Genomic DNA, 24,130 nt, shown 5'->3' on the forward strand with positions numbered 1-24,130 from the left:
GGCGTGAAAAGATTTGCCTATGAGAGAGGCAGAGGAAGAAACAGGGAGATGGAACTGAGAAGAGATAAGGAATCATGTGGCAAAACAAATTTAAGCATAGGCTATAAGAACTCGTTGGGGGCTGGAGAGATGGCTTAGAGGTTAAGAGCACTGGCTGCTCTTCCAGAGGTCCTGAGTTCAGTTCCCAGCAACCACATGGTAGTTCATCTATAATGTGATCTAATTCCCTCTTCTAGTGTGCAGGCCTACATGTAGGCAGAGCACTGTATACATAATAAATAAATAAATCTTTAAAAAAAAAAAAGCCAGGTGGTGGTGGCACACGTCTTTAATCCCAGGACACACAAATAACTCCAAAAAACCAAAAAACAGTAAGCTAAGGCTTAAAAGTATTATAAATAAATATAGGTCTCCATGTTGTTACTCAGAGCTGGGGCAGACATAGAAAGTCCATATAACTACACTTTGTTTATTGTTGTCTCCATAAATACTTGTTTCTTTTTTTCCTTCTTCTTTTCTTTTTTTTTTTTTTTTTAGTTTTTCAAGACAGGGTCTCTCTGTGTAGTCCTGGCTGTCCTGGACTCACTTTGTAGACCAGGCTGGCCTCAAACTCATAGCGAGCTGCCTGTCTCTGCCTCCCGAGTGCTAGGATTAAAGGCGTGTGTTACCACACCCAGCTCTTTTTGTTTTTTTCAAGACTGGGTTTCTTTGTGTAGCCTTGGCTGTCCTGGATCTCCCTTTGAAATACTTGGTTCTTGAACTAAACATATTTGAGCTTTAAGCAGTTATATTTGATTACTTAGTATATCATATCTATGTGTATATAACTACTTCTGAAATTAGAAACCCTCCCCAGATGAAATTTGACATTTTTTTTATTTGACAACATTTTAAGGGTAGGAAGCACAAAGAGACATTGCCTCATTTGTTTATTGATGTTTATCCACCACAGGAAATATAATCGGAGTTCTAATCCTCCTGTTCCAGACCACATTGTTTCTGGCAGTGAAGAAATGAAAGAAACTGGGTAAGATTTCCCCTGCCGGAGTTATGAATAAGATCCTAATCCCAGCCAGGCATGGTGGCGCACACCTTTAATCCCAACCAGGATGCAGAGGCAGGTAGATCTCTGTGAGTTCGAGGCCAGCCTGGTCTCGACAAAGTAAGTCCAGGACAGCCAAGCCAAAGCTGTTACACAGAAAAATCCTATCTCGAAAAACCAAAAAAAAAAAAAAAAAAAAAAAAAAAAAAAAAAAGCCTGATCCCAGTGTCCTTTGTGGATATTTTATAGCTCAAGTTAAGTGAGAATGATATAACAAGTCTGTTGTTGTGAACCAGATTCCATGCACGGCAGTTGACACGACTATTTTGTTGTTATTGCAGGGATGAAATTAACCTCCAAGATCAAACCTTCATCACCCAGCAAGCTCAAGTATCAGACTCCAATCTAATGGTGTCGCCTGGTATTATTCCTGAAGGACCACAGGATTCTGTAAAAGTAAGGAATCTGCGATGTAATCAATACACCACTGTTAGCTTTCACTGTGCGGCGTCCTGCTAGTTCACAGCTCTCCACTACCCAAGCAGCTCTCAGGGCTGATCACAGAACATTTTATAACAATGTGCACACTGATAAGGCATATTATATATAACTGGAGAACCTATAGATTCCTTTCTGAAATAAGCAGCTTAGTCAAATGTGAATTTTGTTATTACTGTTTTTAGGGCTGGTGATTGAACCTTTTGCATCCTAGGACAAAGGGCCTCACTCAGTCCTCTTATCTTTTATAGAGGCACAAACATAATGTCCTTATAACTCTTGGCTTTGCAAATAGATCAGAAGCACAAATCACTGTAACCTAGAGAACAAAGGAAAGAAAAGACCACTTTTTCAAAACCGTATTTTTTTCCTAAGGGTTTTTTATTTGTACTTGGTTATTCATAATCAGTATAGAATCTGACAAAATTCAAATGAAGGCATATAGGAAAAAAAGAAAAATGCTGGTTTTCTGTTTTAGTGATACTAACCTGAATATAACTATAGATTTGATCTAAGAAACAAATTCTTTTGAGCACAAATAGTTGGCCAAAATCAGTTGATTCTAATTAGAGTAACACAATTCTGATTAGTCGTAATTTTTTAAAGTAACTTCCTTTATATCTAAGGAAAATATTAGGAGTCTTTATGATTAAATCCTACTTGGAAGTTAGATAATAGCCACATTTCAACCCAGCCCAAAGCTGTTGGATTGAATTAAGTATGAACTGTGATTTATGAGAAAACAAAGGGCACAGCAGCCACAAACTGTAAATGTCTACAAATCAGAGTTGTGTTTTGTTAAAGAGACCGAAGGCTCTGACTCCAGCAGCAGTGGGTACTCTAGTATCCTGTGTCCACGGAGTTGGAGTTCTCAAGGGTTTCCACCACCTTTATTCTAGCTAAGCGAATGGACTACAGCATCACTGTCCCCATGGCTGTACAGAACAGTGGAAAATAGATGACCAGTGCCACACCTCTCTAAGCACTCAACATTAAGCAGAGCCTGAAGCCATCTAGTTCAGAAAGCCAGGCTTCAGGCAGATCAAACAGACAAACTATTTTGTTTCACACATCAGCCTCTTCTGACTTAAGCTTTAGATTAGAAGCAAGTTTAAAGGCAGTTGAATAAGTGGTGGCTGAATACTGTCAAAGCATGAAAAATTGAAATTTCTTACAGCTCAATCAGTTATTCTATATGAAGAGTTCTTTTATTAAAAAAATACCAACTAGCTGGGCGCAGTGGTACACACTTATAATCCCAGCACTCAGGGAGGCAGAGGCAGGTGGAACTCTGTGAGGTTGAGACCAGCCTGCTTTATAAAGCAAGTCTAGGACAGCCAATGCTATACAGAGAAACTCTCTCTCAAAAAACCAAAACAAATGAAAAACCCCACCCAAACAACAATAAATCACCTAATGAGAAATGCAGGCAAAAGAAAGAATAACATAAAATTTGGCAAATAGGTAGGCTTACTTAAGGCAAGATTCTTGTTTACTTTCATGATTGGAGATTCTTTGATTTCTGGGTCAAAAATAACCTGTGAAATAATTTTTCTAAGGATTTATTTGCACCTGAATTAATGGCTGGAGTATTGATTTAGTGATTACTAAAGAAAACCACAAAACATGGGACATGTAACAAAAAGCTACCTTATCATTTGCATCCTGAGGTATCCTTGAGAAGTATTTTAAGAAGCAAGAACATAGACAATGATAGAATTAAATAGTGATCATGAAACATATAGAAGAAAGTGGTATTGAGCAGAAAAGCAGTTGTCACAATGTTGGGATCAGTAAAAATAGGTCACAATTGATAGAGGGCTGTGTTTGAGGGTGAAGAGTTTGAATTACTGGAAGATCTGTCCCTACACTGACACACTTCTCCAGGTTACCAGAAGAAGAGCACTCACTCTCGGTAAACCCCTCACGTGGCAGTTACTTCGAAAACAGAAGCATGAAGAACAAGTGAAGGCCTGGTGTTAGTGTTACTTGCAGTCTCCCTATGACTGGGCTGAGAGTTCTCACGAAGAGTTTAGTTGCAACATATTCCATTCTCATGGACCTGATTTGGGCAAAGATGGCAAGTGAAGGTTGCCAAGAATGGTGGGAAACGACTCAGGTTGGATTGAGTCTTGAATTTGTTTCTAACGCCCCATGGTAGGCATGACGACAGCAGGAGAGGAAAGAGTAGCGTCCTCTTCTTTCCACTGAGATGTGATAGTCTTTAGCTGAGTGTAAAACTGGATGCCCTGAAAAACCAAAGACAGAAAAAGAGTCAGCATATACTTCTGGGAATAGGGAATATACAACTTTTTCTTTTTTTGTTTTTGTTTTTCAAGCCTGGGTTTCTCTGTGTAGCCTTGGCTGTCCTGGACTCACTTTGTAGACCAGGCTGGCCTCGAACTCATAGCAATCGCCTGCCTCTGCCGGCTGAGTGCTGGGATTAAAGGCGTGTGCCACCACGCCCGGTGGGAATATACAACTTTTCAATTAGTTTCTGAAGGTGCTGTAAGCAGCACTCATGTTCCTATTTGAGTAATTGGTGCAACAAAATCCAATATTTGTTCATGAGATAGTATACCTGAAACATTTGTGGGGGTGTAGAAAGGTGGCTCACTATTGAGTGCAAGGTTTTATTCCCAGCAGCCACGTGGCATCTCACAACCAAGTGTAACTCCAGTTACAGGGGATCCAATTCCCTCCTATGGTCTCTGAGGGCATCAGTCACACATATGTGCACAGACACACATGTAGGCAAAACATATATAACTCTTCCCCAAAGCTCCCCATATCTGTGGGGCTGGGATATTGTTCAATTGGTAGAATGCTTGTTTAACATGCATGAAGCCCTGGATTCAACCTCCAATATGTCATAAAGCAGGCATGGTAATACATGCCTGTAATTCCAACACTTCAGAGGTAGAGGCAGGAGGATCAAGAGTTCAAGGTCATCCTTGACTACACAGTAAGTTAGAGACCATATTAGGATACTTAAGACATGTCTGCAAAACGTAAGTTCCGGGAGATGTCTTTGTGGGTAAAGTAGTTGCCACATGAACATTAGGACCTGAGTTGAGATTCCCAGGCCCATGTAGAAGTCAGGTGCAGCAGCGGGCTTCAGTAATCCTGACGGTGACATGGGAGGACAGAGTAGGTCTCTGGAAGCTCAAAGCCCAGCTAGTCTGACAAACAACAAGGAGTCCAGACAGAAAGGATCAACAAGGTGTCCTCTGATCTCTACATGGACGCCCCAACCCAATCTCTCACTCAAAGAATTAAATAATTTAGATGCACCAAGATAGAAAAGACATTTTCTTCAAGGCTGCCAAATACAAATAGCCAAAACACTATGAAGAATATAACATTTATATAATTCCTCATTATTTCGTGGTCTCCTTGGTGTAGGTAGTTTATTGTATGTATGTATAATAATATAAATGTATATGTAAAAAAAGATTGTAGAGCTAAAAAAAGAAATAAGTAATAAAAACAGTACAATACTGGCACATACTAAACAGTCAAACCTCAGTTATCATTAATATACTGAAGTTAGAATTTTAAGCATAGCTTATCAAAGGAAAAAAACTGAGCAATTTAATCATGTTAAAATTTCTTGCTGGGCGTGGTAGTACTTGCCTTTAATCATAGCAGTAGGGAGGCAGAGGTAGATGGATGGTTGTGAGTTCAAGGCCAGCCTGGTCTACAAAGTGAGTCCAGGACAGCCAAGGCTACACAGAGAAACCCTGTCTCAAAAAACCAAACCGAAACAAAAAAACAAAAACTAAAATGTCTGGCCACTCTACTTCAGAGCTGACAAAACAGTAAAGTCAAATCCTGCTTCTAACCTTATTTACTATAGCTTAACCTTGAGCCCTGTTTGTTTTATAAACTCATTTTTTATAACAAAGCTGTAAGGAGAAACTGAAATGACATAGCAAAGTAAGTGGTATTCAACAGTTTCTATTTCTGGTAGTCAGTGATATGGGCTGTATTATGTAAAGTGTCAGACCTAAAAGAATGTACAGATCCAATTCTGAATTACCAAAAGCAGTACAGTCAAGGCTTTGTAAGGCCCTATATTCAATTCTACCCCACAAATATATGTATAATATGTATACATACTGAAGTCATTTAAAACCAAGATACAAGATACAATAAATGATAAGAAGTCATTCAAATGAAAGGAGATGACCTATACAAAGATTTGGGTTTCTTTTTCTTTTCTAGGTTTTTTTGTTTGTTTGTTGTTGTTGGGTTTTTTTTTTTTTTTTTTTTTTTTTTTTTTTTTTTTTTTTGAGACAGGGTTTCTCTGTGTAGCCTTGGCTGTCCTGGACTCACTTTTTAGACCACTCACAGAGATCTCCCTGCTTCTGCCACCCGAGTGCTGGGATTAAAGGCGTGTGCCACCACACCCGCTAGATTTTGGGTTTCTTTGTGCTCTTCCCTTTAAACCTATTATCTTGAGTTACTCGAAGAGAGACTTGGAAAATGTTTGTTAACTTTAATATCTTTTGTAGGAGCTTAAGAAATACAGCAGAGCAACAGATGACGCCACAGCAGATACAAGTGGATCCTCTTTTATGTAATCTTGCTCTGAATATGTTCAAGAACATTTCTCAAAGGAAAAGAGAATTCCAACTCAAAAGTTACCTGTTTGCCATAGAAATTGGTGTCTCCTCTGAAGGAAGATCGAGATCCGGTGAAGGAAAACATTGGCAAAGGCACTGGAATGGGGACATTCACACCCACCTGAAGAGACAGATGCACAGCGAAGACTGATTAGGGCTCATACCACAGAGTCCGAGGAGAAGGACAAGGACATCAGACACTTATTTTTTTATTTGGTTTTTTTTTTTAGATTTTGCTTGGTTTGGGCTTTTGGAGATAGCAATTTTAAGTACTCATCTTGCACCCTGTGCTCCACCCTAAGAACTTTTATTCCAGAGAAAGAGATGGGGAATTATGGGCAATTAATAGAGCAGTGTATTCACATACCTGTCCGACATCCACCATGTGAGAGTATTTGCGAGCAGTGGCACCATTGGTGGTGAAGATAGCAGTTCCGTTTCCATATGGATTATCATTTACAATCTTGATGGCTTCATCCAGTGTTTCTGTCTCTAAAACCACAAGAACTGGACCAAAAATCTCCTCTTTGTAACAAGTCATACTTGGCTGTCAGGAGAGATGGATCCAGAAAAGAAGTCAGCTTTTTAAATTATTTTATGCTTCTTTGACACTTTCACTCACTACCCATTGTCTCCACAAGCAACTTTCAAGCTAGTAACCTTTCATCTTCTCTCATTTCTGTTCAAAAGTAGAAACCTTTAGAGCTACAACCATATAAATAACTTGGAATTCTTGCATTCTTTGCTTCTCAGTACTCAATTTCAAGTTCAAGGCCCATTACCAGCACCTGTACAACTTGTTTCATACAATTGTTAATGAAAGTTACGTGAAAAGTCATTTTTATAAATCAAATGTATATAAGTATACCAGAACTTTTCTAGAAACACTTTCCTAAATGGTCTGTAACAAAACATCCCATTCTTATTTATTCATTTGCTTCCAAATAAGTCTCCAATTTTGATAGTGGGTTCTACTGAAACATTCAAAACATCCTTCACCACTGCACCTTCCCTGCTGTGTTTGTTGCCAATAAGTTTTTCCTCTGTATTTCTGTGACAAGAAACTTCAACCCATGATATGTTAGTGAGGACATACAACAAAAAGCCTGCCTCTATCAGTCATGTTAGCTGGGAGACTGTCACACTTTGATAAATAAAAATTGATAGATGATTTTTATTTCTTTTGTTTCATTCTCGTAAAGATGAAATTAAATCTTGGGCATAGGGTAAGGTGTTCAATAAATATTGGGTCATCAATATATTGATTGGGACACTGCCCAAGTAGGAAACAAAAGTGTAAGAAAAGGGTTTTAACTGCTGTCTGTAGACCAAATGTGCTTGTTCTTACACAGCCTACAAGCTAAGAATAATTTCTACCTTTTTTTTTTTTAATGGTTAGGAAAAAAAAATCAGAAGACTATTTCATAACAAAATAACAAAATTTGGCTGGGTGGTGGTGGCGCACGCCTTTAATCCCAGCACTTGGGAGGCAGAGGCAGGCGGATCACTGTGAGTTCGAGGCCAGCCTGGTCTACAATGTGAGCCCAGGACAGCCAAGGCAACACAGAGAAACCCTGTCTCAAAAAACAAACAAACAAATTTACAAAATTCAAATGTACAATTGTACAATTGAAATTGAAAATGTACAATTCAGCTGGCACGGTGGTGCACACCTGTGATCCCAGCACTCAGGGAGGCAGTAGCAGATGGATCTCTGAGTTTGAGGCCACTGTGGTCTACAAAGGGAATACGGACAGCCAGGGCTCTATGTAACAGAGAAACCCTGTTTTGAACCCTCCCCAAACCCCCCCAACCCCCCCCCCCACAAAAAAAAAAAAGATTTTTCACTGGAACATAGCTATGTGCTTGTAGTTGATTTTATACTATACACCAGAGTCAAAGTGACAGAGACTATTTCTGCAAGGCTGAAAATTTAGCCTTCCATGGCCCTGCCTACTATGGGTGGTACCATTCCTGGGCAAGTTTTTCTGGGTTGTGTAAAAAGCAAGGTGAACTGGCCAAAGGGAGCAAGCTAGTAAGCAGCCTTCCCCCATGGTCTCTGCTTTAGTTTATGCCTCCAGGTTCCTGCCCTGACTCCCCTCAGGGATTGACTGTAATCAATTCAAACAAAAACAAAACAAAAACCCAGACACACCTCTTCTCTCCCTCAGTTGCTTTTGGTCATGTTTTATCATAGCAATAGAAAGCAAACCAGGGCATGTGCCATACAGCGAAAAGAGCTCTGGTTGTAAGCCGGGGAGATTTATCTCTTTAGCTTCCAGATAGAATAACTGAGCAATCCTTGCAGGAGTTATGGTCTTAAATATCTTCACTTACAGAGGGATGAGATTTCATAGCCTCTAAGGTGTTTTTTTTAGCTCTTGCATTTGTGAAATAATCCGCAGTTGTTTACCGTGACTTTGGAGATGATGGTTGGTCCAACAAAGTTACCGTTTTCATAGCCTTTGACTTTAATTTTTCGCCCATCTAGAAGGACGGAAGCTCCCTCTTTTGTTCCACTATCAATCAGATTGCAGACTCGCTCTTTGGCCTGAGGGGTGATCAGAGGGCCAAGATCAGCTCCAGGCTGGTCTCCTATAAAACAAGTAGGAGGATCTAAGGGTTTTTGTTTTTGTTTTTTTTTTTTACTTTATATCTTTCTTTCCCCCATCTATTTATTTAATCACTTTACAGTCTGATCGTAGCCCCTTCTCTCCTCCCATTCACACCCTTATCCCCTCACCCCTTCTTCTCAGAGAAGGGGAGCCCCCACCCCCCAGTGGGTACCAACCCACCCTATGACATCAAGTGTCAGCAGGACTAAGCGCATCCTCTCCCACTAAGGCCAGACAAGGCAGCCCAACTGGGGGAAAGGGATCCAAAGGTAGGCAACAGAGTCAGAGACGGCCCCTACTTCCATTGTTAGGGGACCCACATGATGACCAAGCTGAACATCTGCTACATATGTGTAGGGGGCCTAAGTCTAGCCTATGCATGCTCTTCAGTTTGTGGGTCAGTCTCTGTGAGCCCCCATGGGCTCAGGTTAGTTTACATGTGTCTAGGATTTTATTAACATAAAATTTGACTGTTGAAAAAAGTTTGAATGACAAGTAGAGTTAAATAGAGGTAACGGGCTGGAGAGATGGCTCGGGTTAAGAGTACTGACTGCTCTTCCAGAGGACCAGGGTTCAATTCCCAGCACCCACACGGCAGCTCACAACTGTCTGTAACTTCAAGATCTGACACTGACACACATGCAGGCAAAACACAAATGCACATAAAGGAAAGAGAGAGAGAGGGAGGTAACAGTAGGAACATACACAACTGCTCTCCATTGGCAAGACCACAAAAGCAAAGTCTAAAGTTACTTGGCAATTGCTTGATTACCTGCATTGACTCGAAGATTTTTGGCACGCTCCACCAGTTCTGGCAACCACTTCTTAGCTTCTCCTACAAGGATGGCTGTTGAAAGAGCCATGCAGCGTTGACCAGCAGCTCCAAATGCTGCCCCAACCAGCTGGTTGAGGGTACTTTCCTTATTAGCATCTGGCATGACTACCCCATGGTTTTTGGCTCCCTAAAGAAACGCAGAAAGTGCACAGACCTTCCTTCACTAAATTCAGTCAAACCAAAAAAGTAAAAGCAAATAATCTGACATATGAGAGTTCATGGAAAGAAAGAATTCATCTTTTGTTATTTTGAACAAATCTTTAAAAAAATTTTTTTTTTAGTTTTAAAATTTTGTAGTATTGGGAATTGAACCTAGACCTCATGTATGCTACATGTTAGCCTTTTATTTTGAGACAGAGTCTCACTAAGTTGCCAAAGCTAGTATTGAACTCTGTAGCAAAGGACAGAGATTATTTTTAATACTGCTGAAGTCTAAGCAATACTAAACAGGGCTCCATGTTCCTGGCTGTCCTGAAACTCACTCTGTATACCAGGCTGGCCTCAAACTCAGAGATTTGCTTGCCTGAGCCTCAATGGGATTAAAGGCATGTGCCACCCAGCTCTCTGCCATGTGTTTAAACCATAGCATTAGTAGTTAGAGTACACACACTTTTAAAAGAATCAATAAATTAGGTCTATGTGGAAGAATGCTGAGTGAATGTATCAACCGTCAATAAAGCGCTGTTTAGCCAATCAGCTGGGCAGAAGGACAGGAAAAGGGAGGCGGGACTTCCTGGAGGGGGGCAAGAAAGTTGGACAGTTGGAGGGAGACAGGGTTTTTGATGGTTGGAGGAGGACAGTGGGGACTTGACGAGGACTGGCCCAGGGGTCATAGTGTCAAGTGCTTGGAATATATGTGTGTTATAAGGTTTAGAGTAGTTTGTTTAGTTTATGAGTAGATCAGAATCAGTTCAGACTCTGCCCGGTGAAGTGCTGGCCGCTTTAAAGTACATTTATGTCTCCCTGTGTCAGTTATTTACTTTGTAGGCCTAAGGATACAAAATACTGTAACAGGTCTAAAAAAAAATGTGGAAAAAAAAAAAAAGAGAGAGAGAGAGAGAGAGAAAATGTGGCCGTTAATGCTGAAGACTAAAGAACCTGAGTAACATTCTTGAGGAGGAATATGCCCTTTGTCACCAAGATTAATTGTATATGAGAAAAGATGCTCACCATAACGGAATAAAACTTCACAAGGTTCAGAAACTAAGAAGACATTCAAGATGAAATGACAACACTGAGCCGTGAGGCGCCATGGAATGAGTGGTCTGTCTACTGAAGGACCATTCCTAGATCTTACGTATACATATAGCCAAGTTTGAGGAGCAAAAGAAATGAGAAGTCACCATGTTGGCTTGGACCCTCTTGCCATTTCTTGACCCTCTTTCAAAGATGTACTCTCCTGCCTGGTTGGATCCCACAAAGCTGATTGCTTTGATGTCTGGATGATCACAAATAAAATTTACAGCTTTAAAAAAAAAAAAAAAAAAAAAAAAAGGTTACTATGAGGAATGAATAGCCATAGGCTTGTCAACACAGCAAATCTCCCCTTCTCCATATTATAAATGGACATTTATACTTTTCCGCATGGAAGCCTGACTGTGATGTACTCTTATTCCTCCAGCCCCCCACCCCCTGCCCTTTTTTGGTTTTTCAAGACAGGGTTTCTCTCTGTAATCCTGGCTGATATGGACTTGCTTTGTTGACCAGGCTGGCCTCTAACTCACAGAGATCTGCCTGCCTCTGCCTCCCAAATGCTGGGATTAAAGGCGTGTGCCACCACGCCTGGCTCACCACAGCTGTCTAAACTACAAATTCTACTTATTAATTCTCATTAGTATTCCAGAATTTCCACTTCTACTCTCTGAAAGCCATAATTTCTTTAAACTTTATTGTTATTATTATAAGAGAGAGAGAGAGAGAGAGAGAGAGAGAGAGAGAGTGTGTGTGTGTGTGTGTGTGTGTGTGTGTGTGTGTGTGTGTGCAGACATCAGAGGACAGCTTTGTGGAACTGGTTTTTTCCTTCCACCTTTATGTGGGTTTCAGGGACCAGGCTTGTGTGACAAATGCCTTTGTATGGTGATCTATTTAGACAAAGCACAAAGCCTACAATTTTTAGTCTCCTCAAATAAAGTAACATTCCTTCAGAACTTGACCTTTTAATTTTATCCTTTAAGAATATGTCTCAGATTCTCAGATACTTACACCCTCATGCGAGAGGTGATAGGATGCACCATTTAAACATAAGAACCAAAGCTAGCCTTCCTGGATAGATGAACCCCAATTTCCCCAGTTTCTGGTAGTGTTACTTAGAGCAAATGACTTAATTGCACTCCGCCTTTATCTTCTCATCTGTAAGATGAAAAATGGCACCTCCCTTAAAAGGTTGTGGAGATACTAAACAAGAAAGTAAATGTTCTCTTTAGTCTGGTCCTAATCCATTTTCCGGGTGTCCCACAATGTAGCACAGAGTAGGAAACACTGCTACTCCCTAGTTACCTTAGCTCATCCAGGTGACAAGATGGTTAAGACACATGACCTTCAAACCTGAAGGTCACTATTAGTAAATCCTTCCTTGCTAATTTCCTCGTCCTTAAATACCGAATCATAGAGCTGGAGAAACAGCTCAGTGGCTAAGAAGGCTTCTTACTCTCCCAGAGCATATGGACTGAGTTCCCAGCACCCACACTGGGCACCTGGCAACTACCTGCAACCTCAGCCTCAGGAGACCCCAAATGCCCTGTTGTAGCCTCCATGAGTACCTATACATATGTGGCAGACACACAGAGAGTCACACGCACGTTAAATAAACATTAAAATCCCCAATCATTATCGAACACCGAAGTTTCTTTGGAGTCAGATGAAATAGCTATATAAAAAGGGTACCTTCATGCTGTCCGTGAATGATGTTCAGTGTTCCATCAGGGGCGCCAGAATCCTGGAGCAACTTAGCAAGAAGCATAGTTGCTCCAGGTACTCGCTCTGATGGCTTCATTAGGAAAGTATTCCCACAAACCATAGCCATGGGAAACATCCAAAGGGGAATCATGGCAGGAAAATTAAATGGTGCAATGCCTGCACACACCCCCAGTGGCAGACGGTAGGAATAAAGGTCCATGTCTTTGGTGATAGATGGCATGGTCTCTCCCAGCATGAGGGATGTCACACTACAGGCATGCTCGACCACCTCTGGAAGAGAAGAGACATCCGTCAGGTCGCCACCTTTCCATGCCCAATACTACTTAGCTCTATGAGGATAGGGGGTGGGTCAGGCCAGTGACTGGGATTTGTCCTTCTACGTGGGAAATTAGATAAACAGACTCTCTGAGTGGGTAAACAAGATAGTGAGATGCATATATGTTCCAAAATATTTGAGTTTAAAAAACAGAAAAAGCCAGGCGGTGGTGGCGCACGCCTTTAAAGAGTTGGCCTCCCCATTTCCGGGGTTAGCCTCCTGTCTTCTTGATCTCTCCCACAAGTCCCATGAGGGTCCCCCAGCTTACGCAGGCCTCGGAATACATCCCCTTCCGCATCAGCGAGGGTCTTCCCTTGTTCCAGCGTGATTAACCTGGCGATTTCTTTCTAGACAGGAAACATAGAAACAGAAACTAACCCAAGGATGCTCCTTTATCTACTTCCTTGCTAGATGCTGGGGATATAGCTCATGATTTTGCTGTTGCTGCTGCTGTTGATTTGTTGTTGTTATTGGTGTTGTTTTGACACAAGGTTTCATGTAGCTCAGACTAGCCTCAAACTCACTTTGTAGTTGAGTCTGGCCTTGAACTCCTGATCTTCCTGTCTCCATTTCCCAAGTGCTGGGACTAGGCCTGAACCCAGGATCTCGTTCCTGTTCACTAAGCACTAAGCACATACTATACCACTGAGCTCTCCATCCAGCCCCTGTATTTCTCCAAGGAAAAACTAAACCGAAGCAGCACTCAAATGAGGAAAAGGATCACAACCAATGTCCTGTGTTGTAGAGTTAGCACAGCTGACCAAGACTCTGTAGAGGTCACAACATACCTAGGAAACAGGCTAGGAAACTACTCAAATTTCTTACCAGGTTTTCTTTAATAAGTTGTTGATAGCGGAGCAGGACCTGCTGACGGCTTAAAATAGATGTGTCTGCCCATGCAGGGAAAGCACGTTTGCAAGCAGCAACTGCTGCGTCCATTTCAGCTTTGGTGGACTGAGGGACTCGACCAATAACCTCATTGGTGGCCTGAAAAGAAGCCCCCACATTTTGTCAGTGCCTCACTTTCCCCACGTCAACCCGCTCAGAGCAGCAGCCTTGTGCTGTGGTTGAGCTCCAACCTCACCCCACCCCCACCTTGCCCCTTGCTCCCAGATTTCTATGCTAGTAGATTTAAGCCCCAAAAACCTTTTGCTTACTGGGTTATGGATATCAATCCATTTGTCACTTTTGGATTCCACAAATTTCCCATCAATGAAGAGCTGTACGGTTGGCTAGAGAAAACACACATACACAAAGAAACTTACTATTTTGGGTTTTGTTTGTTTGTTTGTTTTTGTTTTAGTTTTTGGAGACAAGGTTTCTCTGTGTAGCCTTAGCTGTCTTGGACTCACTTTGCAGACCAGGCTGGCCTCGAACTCACAGAGATCCACCTGCCTCTGCCTCCCGAGGGCTGGAATTAAAGATGTGCGCCACCACACCCTGCCTATTTTGTTTCTTTTTCTCTTCTGAAGAAGGAATTCTGGTGGATAATTGGATCTGATGGCTGAGCCATCTTTCTAGCCCTTCCTCACCAAAAATTTAAACTTCCAGGACAATGAAAATGTTTATACTGGGGGCTGGAAACATGACTCAGCAGTTAAGAACACTGGGTACTCTTCCAGAGGACCTAGGTTCCATTCCCAGCACCCACTCACAACTGTCTCTATGACTAGTTCTAGGGTGTGAAATGCCCTCTCCTGGCCTCCGTAGGCATGAGGCACACATGATGCACAGGCATACATGCAGGCCAAGTACCGAAGAACACATAAACATTTAAACAAGAAACCATAATACTAAAAGTTACATGCATTTTGATCTCAATAATATAAAAATAGAATGCCTGGAAATTATAATGGATCCCTTCTCAGAAGTTCATCTTTAGGACCAAAATTACTCACCACTGATGATGAAGAGAAGGAGGCTGCTGGGTACCATGTGGAGTTCACTTTAGAAGACACCTATGGGGTTAAACAGCATCTGATGAATGCCAGGTTAGTGGTCCACACTCTTAAGCCCAGCACTCAGGAGGCAGGCAGACAGTCCGTCTCTGTGAGCTGGAAATGAGCTTAGTCTACATAGTGAAGTTTCAGGCCAGTCACAGCTACACACTAAAACTCTATTTCAACAAAACAAAACTTTGATAAATGAACACAGAAAAGTATATAAATCTTGGCAAGAGGGTGTTATAATGCTCTATGCCATATAGCTACCGTGATTACATAAAGGGGTTTGGTCTCAAGAACCATATAGTTTTGTTTTGAGACAGTCCCCACTCTAAGTCCAGGCTTTCCTGGAACTCATCATGTAGCTGAAGCTGGCCTTGAACCCATGATGATCCCCTATTTTAGCCTCCTAAGTATAGGATTATACGTGTAAGCCACCACATAAAGCTTAGGGTCATATGCATTTTTGTTGGTTTTTTTCAGACAAGTTCTCTCAATGTAGTCCTGGATGTCCTGGCACTCAATATGTAGACCAGACTGGCCTTGAACTCAGAGATCCACCTGCCTTTACCTCCCAAGTGCTGGGATTAAAGGTGTGCATCACCGTGAGAGGTTTTGTTTGTTTGTTTGATTTAAGTCTATTTTTAGGAAGAAGTACTTTCCCATTAGCCCCCAGGAGCTGAAGATCAAACTCCGGTCTTTTCTTCTCTCTCTCTCTCTCTCTGGGCCTGGGGCCCTCAGTGCACATCTTGTTCATTGGCACTGCCTCCAGAATCCCGTGGCTTCATCACAGCTGGAAGCTCTGGAGGGCTGGAGGAGGGCTCAATGTGCAGGGCTTTGAAAGCATCATCTGCTCTGAAGGCCAGGCCCCCTGTGACTGGGGCCTGTGGCCGTTCTGTCTGGCTAGTGTAGCCACACTCTCCAGAGATTTTCCGTCATCAAGGAACTAGTCATCCTTGTACAGCTGCTGCTCGTCCAGCGGCCATTTGAGGATGCCCTTGACAATGTGTTTCAGGTTTAACACAGTGCTTGACTCCTTGGCATCTGTAAAGATGGTGGTCTTGTGGAGCCAGATCATGAGAAACATGTCTATCCTGGGCTTCTGGCTCGATGCACCCCAAACCCAGGGTCTTAAGTATGCTAGGTGAGCATTCCATCACTGGGCAACATCCGCAGCTTTGGCTGCATAGTCTTTATAAAAAAGATAGCTAGGCTTGGTGGTGCACTCCTGTAATCCTAGCACTCAGGGTGGCAGAGGCAGGCAGATCTCTGGGAGTTCAAAGCTAGCCTGGTCTATAAAGCAAGCCCAGGACATCCAAGGCTACACAGAGAAACCCTGTGTCGGAAAAAAACAAACAAAACAACAACAACAAAAACAAAAGACAAGGCTGAGTGCTATGGCACACGCCTTTAATCCTAGTATTGGTGAGGCAGAGGCAAGCAGACCTCTGTGAATTCAAGAGTATTCTGATCTAAATGGTGAGTTGCAGGCTAGCAGGGCTATATACTGAGACAATATATATCTCAAAAAATAAAAGTGCGTGTGTGTGGAGGGAGGGAATAGGTAACCACAAACTCAAGGCTGGCTTGGTAGTCTACACAGTAAGGCTAGGAAAAAAAACTGACCAACCAACTAGATGAAAATCCTGACAAGAAACTAGGAGACACAGAAAGTATCCCGGCACTCAGGAAGATTGCTCTGAGTTCAAGGCCAGCCTGGTCTACAAAGTGAGTCTAGGACAGCCATGACTAAACAGAAAAACCCTGCCTTGAAAAAGAAAAAAAAAAAAAGAAAGAAAGAAAGAAAGAAAGGAAACAATAAATCATAAAGATCATGTCCTGGATTTCCAGAAGAGTCTTAACTTAAGGAATATTTTTAGTTATAGTATCATATTTTGTAAAATGCAGTCACCATAAATCTAACAAAAATACTAAATATGATAGCTAAAGTAAGTGTTGAAGACTATAAATCAAGTAACAAGCCATAAATAATATTGTCTACGGTCAACGTGAGTACAGATTAAGTAGTAATAAAACATAAATATATGTTCACACATACTTGAATACAACTGTTCATAGCATTTTTACTTTCATTATCCCCAAACTTGGTAATGACTCAAATGTCCACTATTAGGTAATATGACCAAAGTACATATGTATGCAATATCACAATGGAACTCATTTTTTTATAGGGTTTCTCTGTGTAGCCTTGGCTGTCCTGGACTCACTTTGTAGACCAGGCTGTCCTCAAACTCACAGAGATCCACCTGCCTCTGCCTCCCGAGTGCAGGGATTGAAGGTGTGAGTCACCACTGCCTGGCTTTTTTTTTTGAGACAGGGTTTCTGCTGTGTATTCTTGGCTGTCCTGGACTCGCTTTGTAGACCAGGCTGGCCTCGAACTCACAGCGACCCACCTGTCTCTGCCTCCGAGTGCTGGGATTAAAGGCATGCGCCACCATGCCCAGCCTGGATAAATCTTATAAATGTAATAGTTGAGTATGAAGCTGCACTTCAGGAAGCTGAAGGATCACATGTTCAAGGCCTGTCTGGGCTACCAAGTGAGACTACATTCCAAGTGGGGAAAAAAAATGAGATGAAACATTAGGTGATTTAGTTATATAAAGCGGGAAGTACAAGTTCATATGTAATACCCTCAGATTTGTAGTTACCTGTGAATGAAAGGGGCAGCAGTAAGGAGAGCTAAGAGGGAACTTTTTGGAGTGATGGACATTTTTATTATTTTGTGATACTTTCACAGGCATTAAGTCTTACCAAATTGTATATGTACATATTATTTTTGTGTCAGTTTTACTTTAATGAGGCTATTTTAAAAATGGTACATGCGGAATATGTATACCTGATAGCAGGGGAATACACTGATATTTTATATGGTAAAAAAAATATCAGGGAGTTGCGAGGAGGCTCTTGTACAATAATGTTAAATCTCATATTATATTTCTAAAAAAAATGTTCAATGTGTTACAAAAGTTGACGAGAAATATTCAAGTAAAAGATGTAAAAGAAAGCTGGAATGATGGTTTCTATGCCCACAGTTCACTCTCACCTTTTGGAATGGTGATTTATGACAATGGTTCCAACATTGTGCACGTGTGTCTCCCTTGAATTCTTTTGATGACGATCACAAGGATTGTGGAGCTAAGGGGAGCAAAGCAAAATCCCAGTAACCATTGGGATTTTTTTCTCCCTCACCTTGCGATCTTTGATATCACCAAATGGATTCCTTCCCTTAATTATCTTTACTTCCCTAACTCCCATCCATTCTTTTTTTTTTTTTTTTTTTTTTTTTATGTATTCAGTGCTCTGTTTGCATATACACTAGCAGGCCAGAAAAGGGCATCAGATCACATTATAGATGGTTGTGAGCCACCATGTGGTTTCTTGGGAGTTGAACTTGAAACCTCTGGAAGAACAGTCAGTGCTCTTAACCGCTGAGCCATCTCTTCAGTCCCTCCCGTCCACTCTTTTTTTTTTTTTTTTTTTTTAAGATTTATTTATTATGCTTACAATGTTTTGCCTGCTTGTACACCTGCCCGCTAGAAAAGGGCACCAGATTTCATTATAGATGGTTGTCAGCCACCATGTGGTTGCTGGGAATTGAACTCAGGACCTTTGGAAGAAAAGCCAGTGCTCTTAACCTCTGAGCCATCTCTCCAGCCCCCGTCCACTCTTTAATCTCCTCCAACCCTCATGATTAAGAATCAGTGACTCCTATGTCTTCCTTAGATTTGACCTCACAGGAAAGGCAGCACAGTTAATGATTCTTCCTTGAAGCCCTTTCACTTGTCTCCTATGTTGCCCTGGTGTCTTGTCTACTCCCCTCCCCCCTTTTTTTCTTTGCATCCCCTCCCTATTTGCTGGAGCATTCTCCTCTTCTGGTCATCAGTTGCCCAAGGCTTATTCCTAGGCTTAGCTTCTCACCCTGTATATTCTCCGGAAGTGATCCCATCAACTGGTGGCCTAATTAGATCCTGATGATCCCCAGGCCTGCAGTCCTCAGCCAGAATTTCTCTTCAGGCAACACCCACATAACTATTCTCACCCCTCTGCTTAGAATCATGTTGAAGAGCTGAACTCCTCCCATCAGTCTGCTTTTCTTCCTATAGCCCACCTACTCGGGGTCCCTAGCTACTGGCTGACCAAGGTGAATTCTGTTTGTTTTTTGTTTTTCAAGACATGGTTTCTCTGTGTAGCCTTGGCTATCCTGGACTCGTTCATAGTTTGCAATCTTACATGTCCTAGTTTCTATTCTGTAAACAGAAATAGAATCTTTCTAGGAGGAATTGGGCTAGACCACACCCTATGTAGAACCCTTCCATGGGGCTGGGAGTAGAGCTCAGAGGCAAAGTAACTGCTATGTACAAGTTTGTGGGTTGCATTTTTAGCAAAGAAGAACAAAGCAGTAAAAACCTCTCCAAAGGCTTTCTACTGTCTTTGAAATTAAGATGAACATCCCTGGTGTCCTTCAGATGATTCCACATAGTACTTTTGCTTCTCTGGTTTTATAGTTTGCTTGCTACTTCCTCCTTGCTCTCTGCTCCAGCTGCTCTGGAGTTGGACATTATACTGTTTTGTCCCAAGGTTGGCCCAAGACTTCTGGACATGTTTTGTCTTCTTTGCTTTTGTATATGCTGATCCATCTTGTCTGACACTGTTCCTCCTTTCCTTTTTTTTTTTTTGGTTTTTTGAGACAGAGTTTCTCTGTTACACAGAGCTCTGGCTGTCCTGGACTCACTTTGTGGACCAGGCTGGCCTCAAACTCACAGCGATCCACCTGCCTCCGCCTCCGGAGTCCTGGGATTAAAGGCGTGTGCCACCACACCCGGCTACATGGCTCACTCTTAGCTCCCTCAGGTTTCTAGCTGGCCATCATCCTCTGGGAAGTCCCAGCCTCTGGTATGGGCTCAGCACCTACGTGTGGAGTTCATCAAGCACCCACATTCCTCCGTTTTTCATTCCACATTACAGGATGATAGCTTGCTTAAATATTAAATGTCTCCCTCTTTAGATCACTAGACTATTGTGTCCTTGGCCCCTAGTCTAATCCCTCGAACAGACTGAGGATTTGTTAATATTTTGCAGAATTAAAGGATGAACACTCGCCAAGCAATAAGTTGTTACAAATGTTGTTTCATGTGTTCTCCCTTAAGGATAGAAAGTGCATGGATCAGCTAATTTAAGCATTCTGAGTCAGCGAAGCTTTGTTTTCACTTGCACACAGCCTCCCTCATGTAAAGAAGACAGACAGTACGCCCACTTTAATAGAAATAGGACTAAGTAGTTTTTGCAGAGTCGGATCTCTGATCTGTTTTGCATTTTTTTGTTGTTGTTGTTTTGTTTTGCATTTCTTAAGAAATACTCATTAGTATGATTCCTGAAGAAATTAATTACTTTCACTCTCCAGATCTGTAAATCTCAACCTTCCAAATGATGTGACCCTTTAACACAGTTCCTCATGTTGTCGTGACTCAACCATATTTATTTTTATTGCTACTTCATAACTATAATTTTGCTACTGTTATGAATTTTAACATAACTATCTGTTCAACCCTGAGGTGTCTCAGCTCATAGGCTGAGAACCACTGCTCTAAACATTGACTCCCTACCTGCTGTTTCCTTGGTCTTCTCCTCTTGGCTAATGACCTGATAATCTTGAAACATTCAAACAGAATCAGCCCTTTCAGGAGTGTGTCCTGAATTGGACAGGCTGAGTTTGGGGCTCTTTCCCTATGTCCCTTCAGTATTCTTGACACCCCCAATAGTCTAGCATGTTCATTGCACTTCAGTTGTGAATAAGTTAAAAGTCTAGGACGGTGCAGAGAAAGAAGGCATGCCGAGATCTAAGTCCTCAATTCTCTGCTCCATCAATTACAAACTAGGTGAACTTGGGTCAGGGCCCTGAAGTGTCAGCCAATTCAGTTGACTACATTTTTATTTTTGTTTGGTTGGGTTTTTGTTGTTTTGTTTGTTTTTTGTTTTTGTTTTTTGAGACAGGGTTTTTCTGTGTAGCGTTAACTGTCCTGGACTCACTTTATAGACCAGGCTGGCCTCAAATTCACAGAGATCCACCTGCATCTGCCTCCCAAGTGCTGGGATACATTTTAAAATTCTAATCTTTACAGACATTCTTAAAACTAGAAAGTATTGGAGTTAGGGCTAAATTCACAGATTTGCATTGCATCATCGAGGCAAGTCACTGGGTTTCTTTAATTCTGGCTTTCTTATCTTTGAATGGGAAAGGTTATCATATAAAGCAGAGAGAGAGAGAGAGAGAGGGGCAGAGAGGGAGGAAGAGAGGGTATGCGTGAGTCTAGGATAAATTCTTCCAATCCCAAAACAGAGACGGTAGGCTTTATACCTTAAAAAAAAAAGGGGGGGGGGGTGGTGGTGGTGGTGGAAGAAATGTACTCATTATTTTATATGCTGTCCTAAGAAATACATTAAAAAACTCTGAGCTGGGCGTGGTGGCACACACCTTTAATCCCAGCACTTGGGAGGCAGAGGCAGGTGGATCACTGTGAGTTCGAGGCCAGCCTGGTCTACAAAGTGAGTCCAGGACAGCCAGGGCTACACAGAGAAACCCTGTCTCGAAAAACCAAACCAAACAGAACCAAACCAAACAGAACCAAACAAACACACAAAAAAACCCCTCTGAAAATATGAATTTGATCGTTCATCAGTTCTTCTGATAGTCCTGTAGTATTTGCAGCTGCCAGAGTTTAGACGACTTTCTTTTTTCTATGTATTTGTGTGTACTGTGTGTAAGTGTGTGAGACAGGGGCTTACTATGTTACCCAGGTTTTCTTTTTTCTTGTGGTTTCAACTTTTGTGTATGTGTGAGTGGATGCAGCATTTTTACTGGTGCCCTTGGACACCAGAAGGCATCAGATTCCCTAAAGCTGGACTTAGAGACAGTTGTCAGCTCCCCAGTGTGGTGCTGGGAACTGACCACAGGCCTTCTGAAGAGAGGTAAGCACTCTTAACCTTAAAGCTATTTCTCCAGCTCCCAATTTTATTTTTTTATTTTGGAAACTATTTTTGTTGATTTTTTTTTTTCAGTAACCATTTACTAAGGAATAGGTTTAAGTATTTTCAGGCACGTCATTATACAACGTTGCTTCTCATTCTCCTCTTCAGCTGCCCTCTTCATTGCTCCCTCGTGCTCTCTGGCGGGTTCGCTTCACGGGCTGGTTTTGAATTAGTCTCAAGGCTTCCTGCCTCAGTTTCTCTAAGAGCTGGGCCTATATATGTGCCACCATGCCCATGTAGGCTAGCCTTTATCAAAGTGTCATGTTACACTAACTCCTAATTGTCTAAGAATTATTTCTGGTCTTTTTCCAAGTCAGCTCAGAGGTTTCTACAAAGAAAAAATAAATAAATAAAAAGAGTATTTGTTTAAGAAATAACATACATGGGAAGAGATACTCTGTTCCTTTGTGCAAAGGGCAAAGTACCTTAGGGTTCTCAGGGTAATAGTAATAATGACAAAAGGGGAAGAATTTTTTTGTTTGTTTTTTTAAGACAGAGTTTCTCTGTATAACAGAGCCTTGTCCTGGACTCATTTTATAGACCAGGCTCACCTCAAAATCACAAAGAGCCACCTCTACCTCCCTAGTACTGGGATTGAAGGCATGTGCTACCATGACCTGCCTAGGGAGAACAATTTTTATAAAGGATTTTAAGAGGTTGTTAATGGAAAATGTAAAGTGGAAATGCAGTCCCTGTTACTAGAAAAAGATACCAGAACAGAACTAGGGGAGCGAAGCCATCACACTGACGCACTAAGCCCATTCCCTACACTGTCCCGTTAAACAGCATAGTCAAACCTGAACCTTTGGAGAATACACCAAAAATCTAGCACAGGCACACATTTCTGCAGTAGAATTCCTAGAAACCTAATGAATAGAAATAGAATTTTAAGCCAGGCGTGATGGTGCACACCTTTAGTCCCAGCACCCAGGGTGGCAGAGGCAGGCAGATCAGATCGTCGATGTGAGTTCAAGGCCAGCCTGGTCTACAGTGAGTCCAAGACAGCCAGGACGTACACATAAACCCTGTCTCGAAAAACTAAAATAAATAATAAAATAAAATAAATTATATAAAAGAGCAACAGGAGAGGAGACATTCCTAGGCTGCATGAGTAAGAAAGAGACAGTGTTGCTTAATGCCTGACTATGAGTCTTGCCAGGAACACAGCAAATCTGGCCTCATATTCTAAGTTCTTGATAAGATGCAAACACACCGGAAAGGCTATCAACAAAGCTGGGGATCAAAGACATGCAGCTTCTGTAGTTTAGCAATCACTCTTGGGCTGGCTTCTGTGGGGTTCCAATCCCAGACTGGCGGAGTGCAGGGTGTGTTGGAGCTGACATTGGCCCCCATTTTCTACCACCTGTTTGGGAAATGTTTGGTCCTTTGAATTAAGTAGAATTAGCAAAAACAATGTGCCCTTATTTACCTCCAGAAGTTAACTTCATTTAACTTCGCTGAGAAAGTTTAACTTGGTCCAGAGCTCAGGAAAAACACTAAGAACCAGAATAATTTGCGAAAACAGCTAGCAAATGGTTTCCTTTGATGTGGAACGCAAGGGTACATTTCTAGGAGATTCAAAGTTCCTACGCTGACCCTCCTTCCGCGTCCCTAACGAGCTCCCATCCTCCGCTTACCTCAGATAGAGGCTGGGTGGGGGAAGGGACGGTCCTGGCAAAGGAAAGTACTCTAAGAAAGGTGGCCAATTGGGGGAGTTTCTGGGGAACAGAGGTGGCTGGTACAGAGGTGAAAAGGGAGATCGTGGGAGGAACCAAAGAGAAAGCAAGCCAGCGAGTGACAGGGATAGAGCTGGACTGGAGGTGGGTAGGTCAGAGCCAGAAAAGGAAAGGTTTAGGAGTAGAAGAGGCAGGGCCAGGCGTGACGGACCGGGGCTGGATCGCGGGCACAGACGGTACAGAGTGACGACCGGACGCACGGGTCTGGTAGAACACAAGGGTTTGCAAAGGGCCTGGGCCAAGAAGTCTGTCTGGCAGGAACTTGGCGCAAAGGGCCCATTCCTAACACCATGGTCCCACGTCGCCACCCTCACTCGCCTGAAGGATCCGGGACCGCACTGCTGCCGCTGCCGCCACCACCACCGCCATGGCTCACCACCGACTTTGGCCAGCTCCCTGCACCTTGGCTGCCAGTGCTTCCCCTAGAGCTACACCGCTAGGCCACGCCCTCCACACGGCCGAGCCTTTCTATTGGAGGGGAGAGCCACTTTTAAGAACCAATCATTTGTCAGAACTCTTGACTCCACCCATCACTCCCAGTCCTGGGGATAGGT

At 42.3% G+C, this 24,130-nt stretch overlaps 2 protein-coding genes and 1 pseudogene across 2 annotated transcripts in view; 1 reads left to right on the forward strand and 2 right to left on the reverse strand.

The window, feature by feature from the left end:
* The window catches only part of Bbof1 (basal body orientation factor 1), a 32,226-nt gene extending 26,030 nt beyond the window's left edge, over nt 1–6,196 (forward strand). The window contains exons 11-13 of the mRNA XM_051149228.1: nt 953–1,027; nt 1,384–1,498; nt 6,058–6,196. Of these exons, the coding sequence (XP_051005185.1) occupies nt 953–1,027; nt 1,384–1,498; nt 6,058–6,126 (259 nt within the window). The 3' untranslated portion in view covers nt 6,127–6,196. The remainder of the gene's footprint in view (nt 1–952; nt 1,028–1,383; nt 1,499–6,057) is intronic.
* On the reverse strand, nt 3,567–23,960 carry Aldh6a1 (aldehyde dehydrogenase 6 family member A1). The gene is made up of 12 exons (XM_051149215.1): nt 23,895–23,960; nt 14,749–14,808; nt 14,008–14,082; nt 13,676–13,837; nt 13,119–13,197; nt 12,502–12,804; nt 10,962–11,083; nt 9,556–9,745; nt 8,582–8,763; nt 6,536–6,715; nt 6,191–6,289; nt 3,567–3,789 (listed from the first exon to the last, which is right to left on the reverse strand). The coding sequence occupies exons 1-12, from the start codon at nt 23,943–23,945 to the stop codon at nt 3,685–3,687; spliced, it is 1,608 nt and encodes a 535-aa protein (XP_051005172.1). The 5' UTR covers nt 23,946–23,960; the 3' UTR covers nt 3,567–3,684.
* On the reverse strand, nt 15,531–19,752 carry LOC127195392 (elongin-B-like; annotated as a pseudogene).
* Nucleotides 23,961–24,130: the final 170 nt, after the last annotated feature.

This window comes from Acomys russatus, chromosome 1, assembly GCF_903995435.1.
Source record: "Acomys russatus chromosome 1, mAcoRus1.1, whole genome shotgun sequence".
NCBI classification, from domain to species: domain Eukaryota; kingdom Metazoa; phylum Chordata; class Mammalia; order Rodentia; family Muridae; genus Acomys; species Acomys russatus.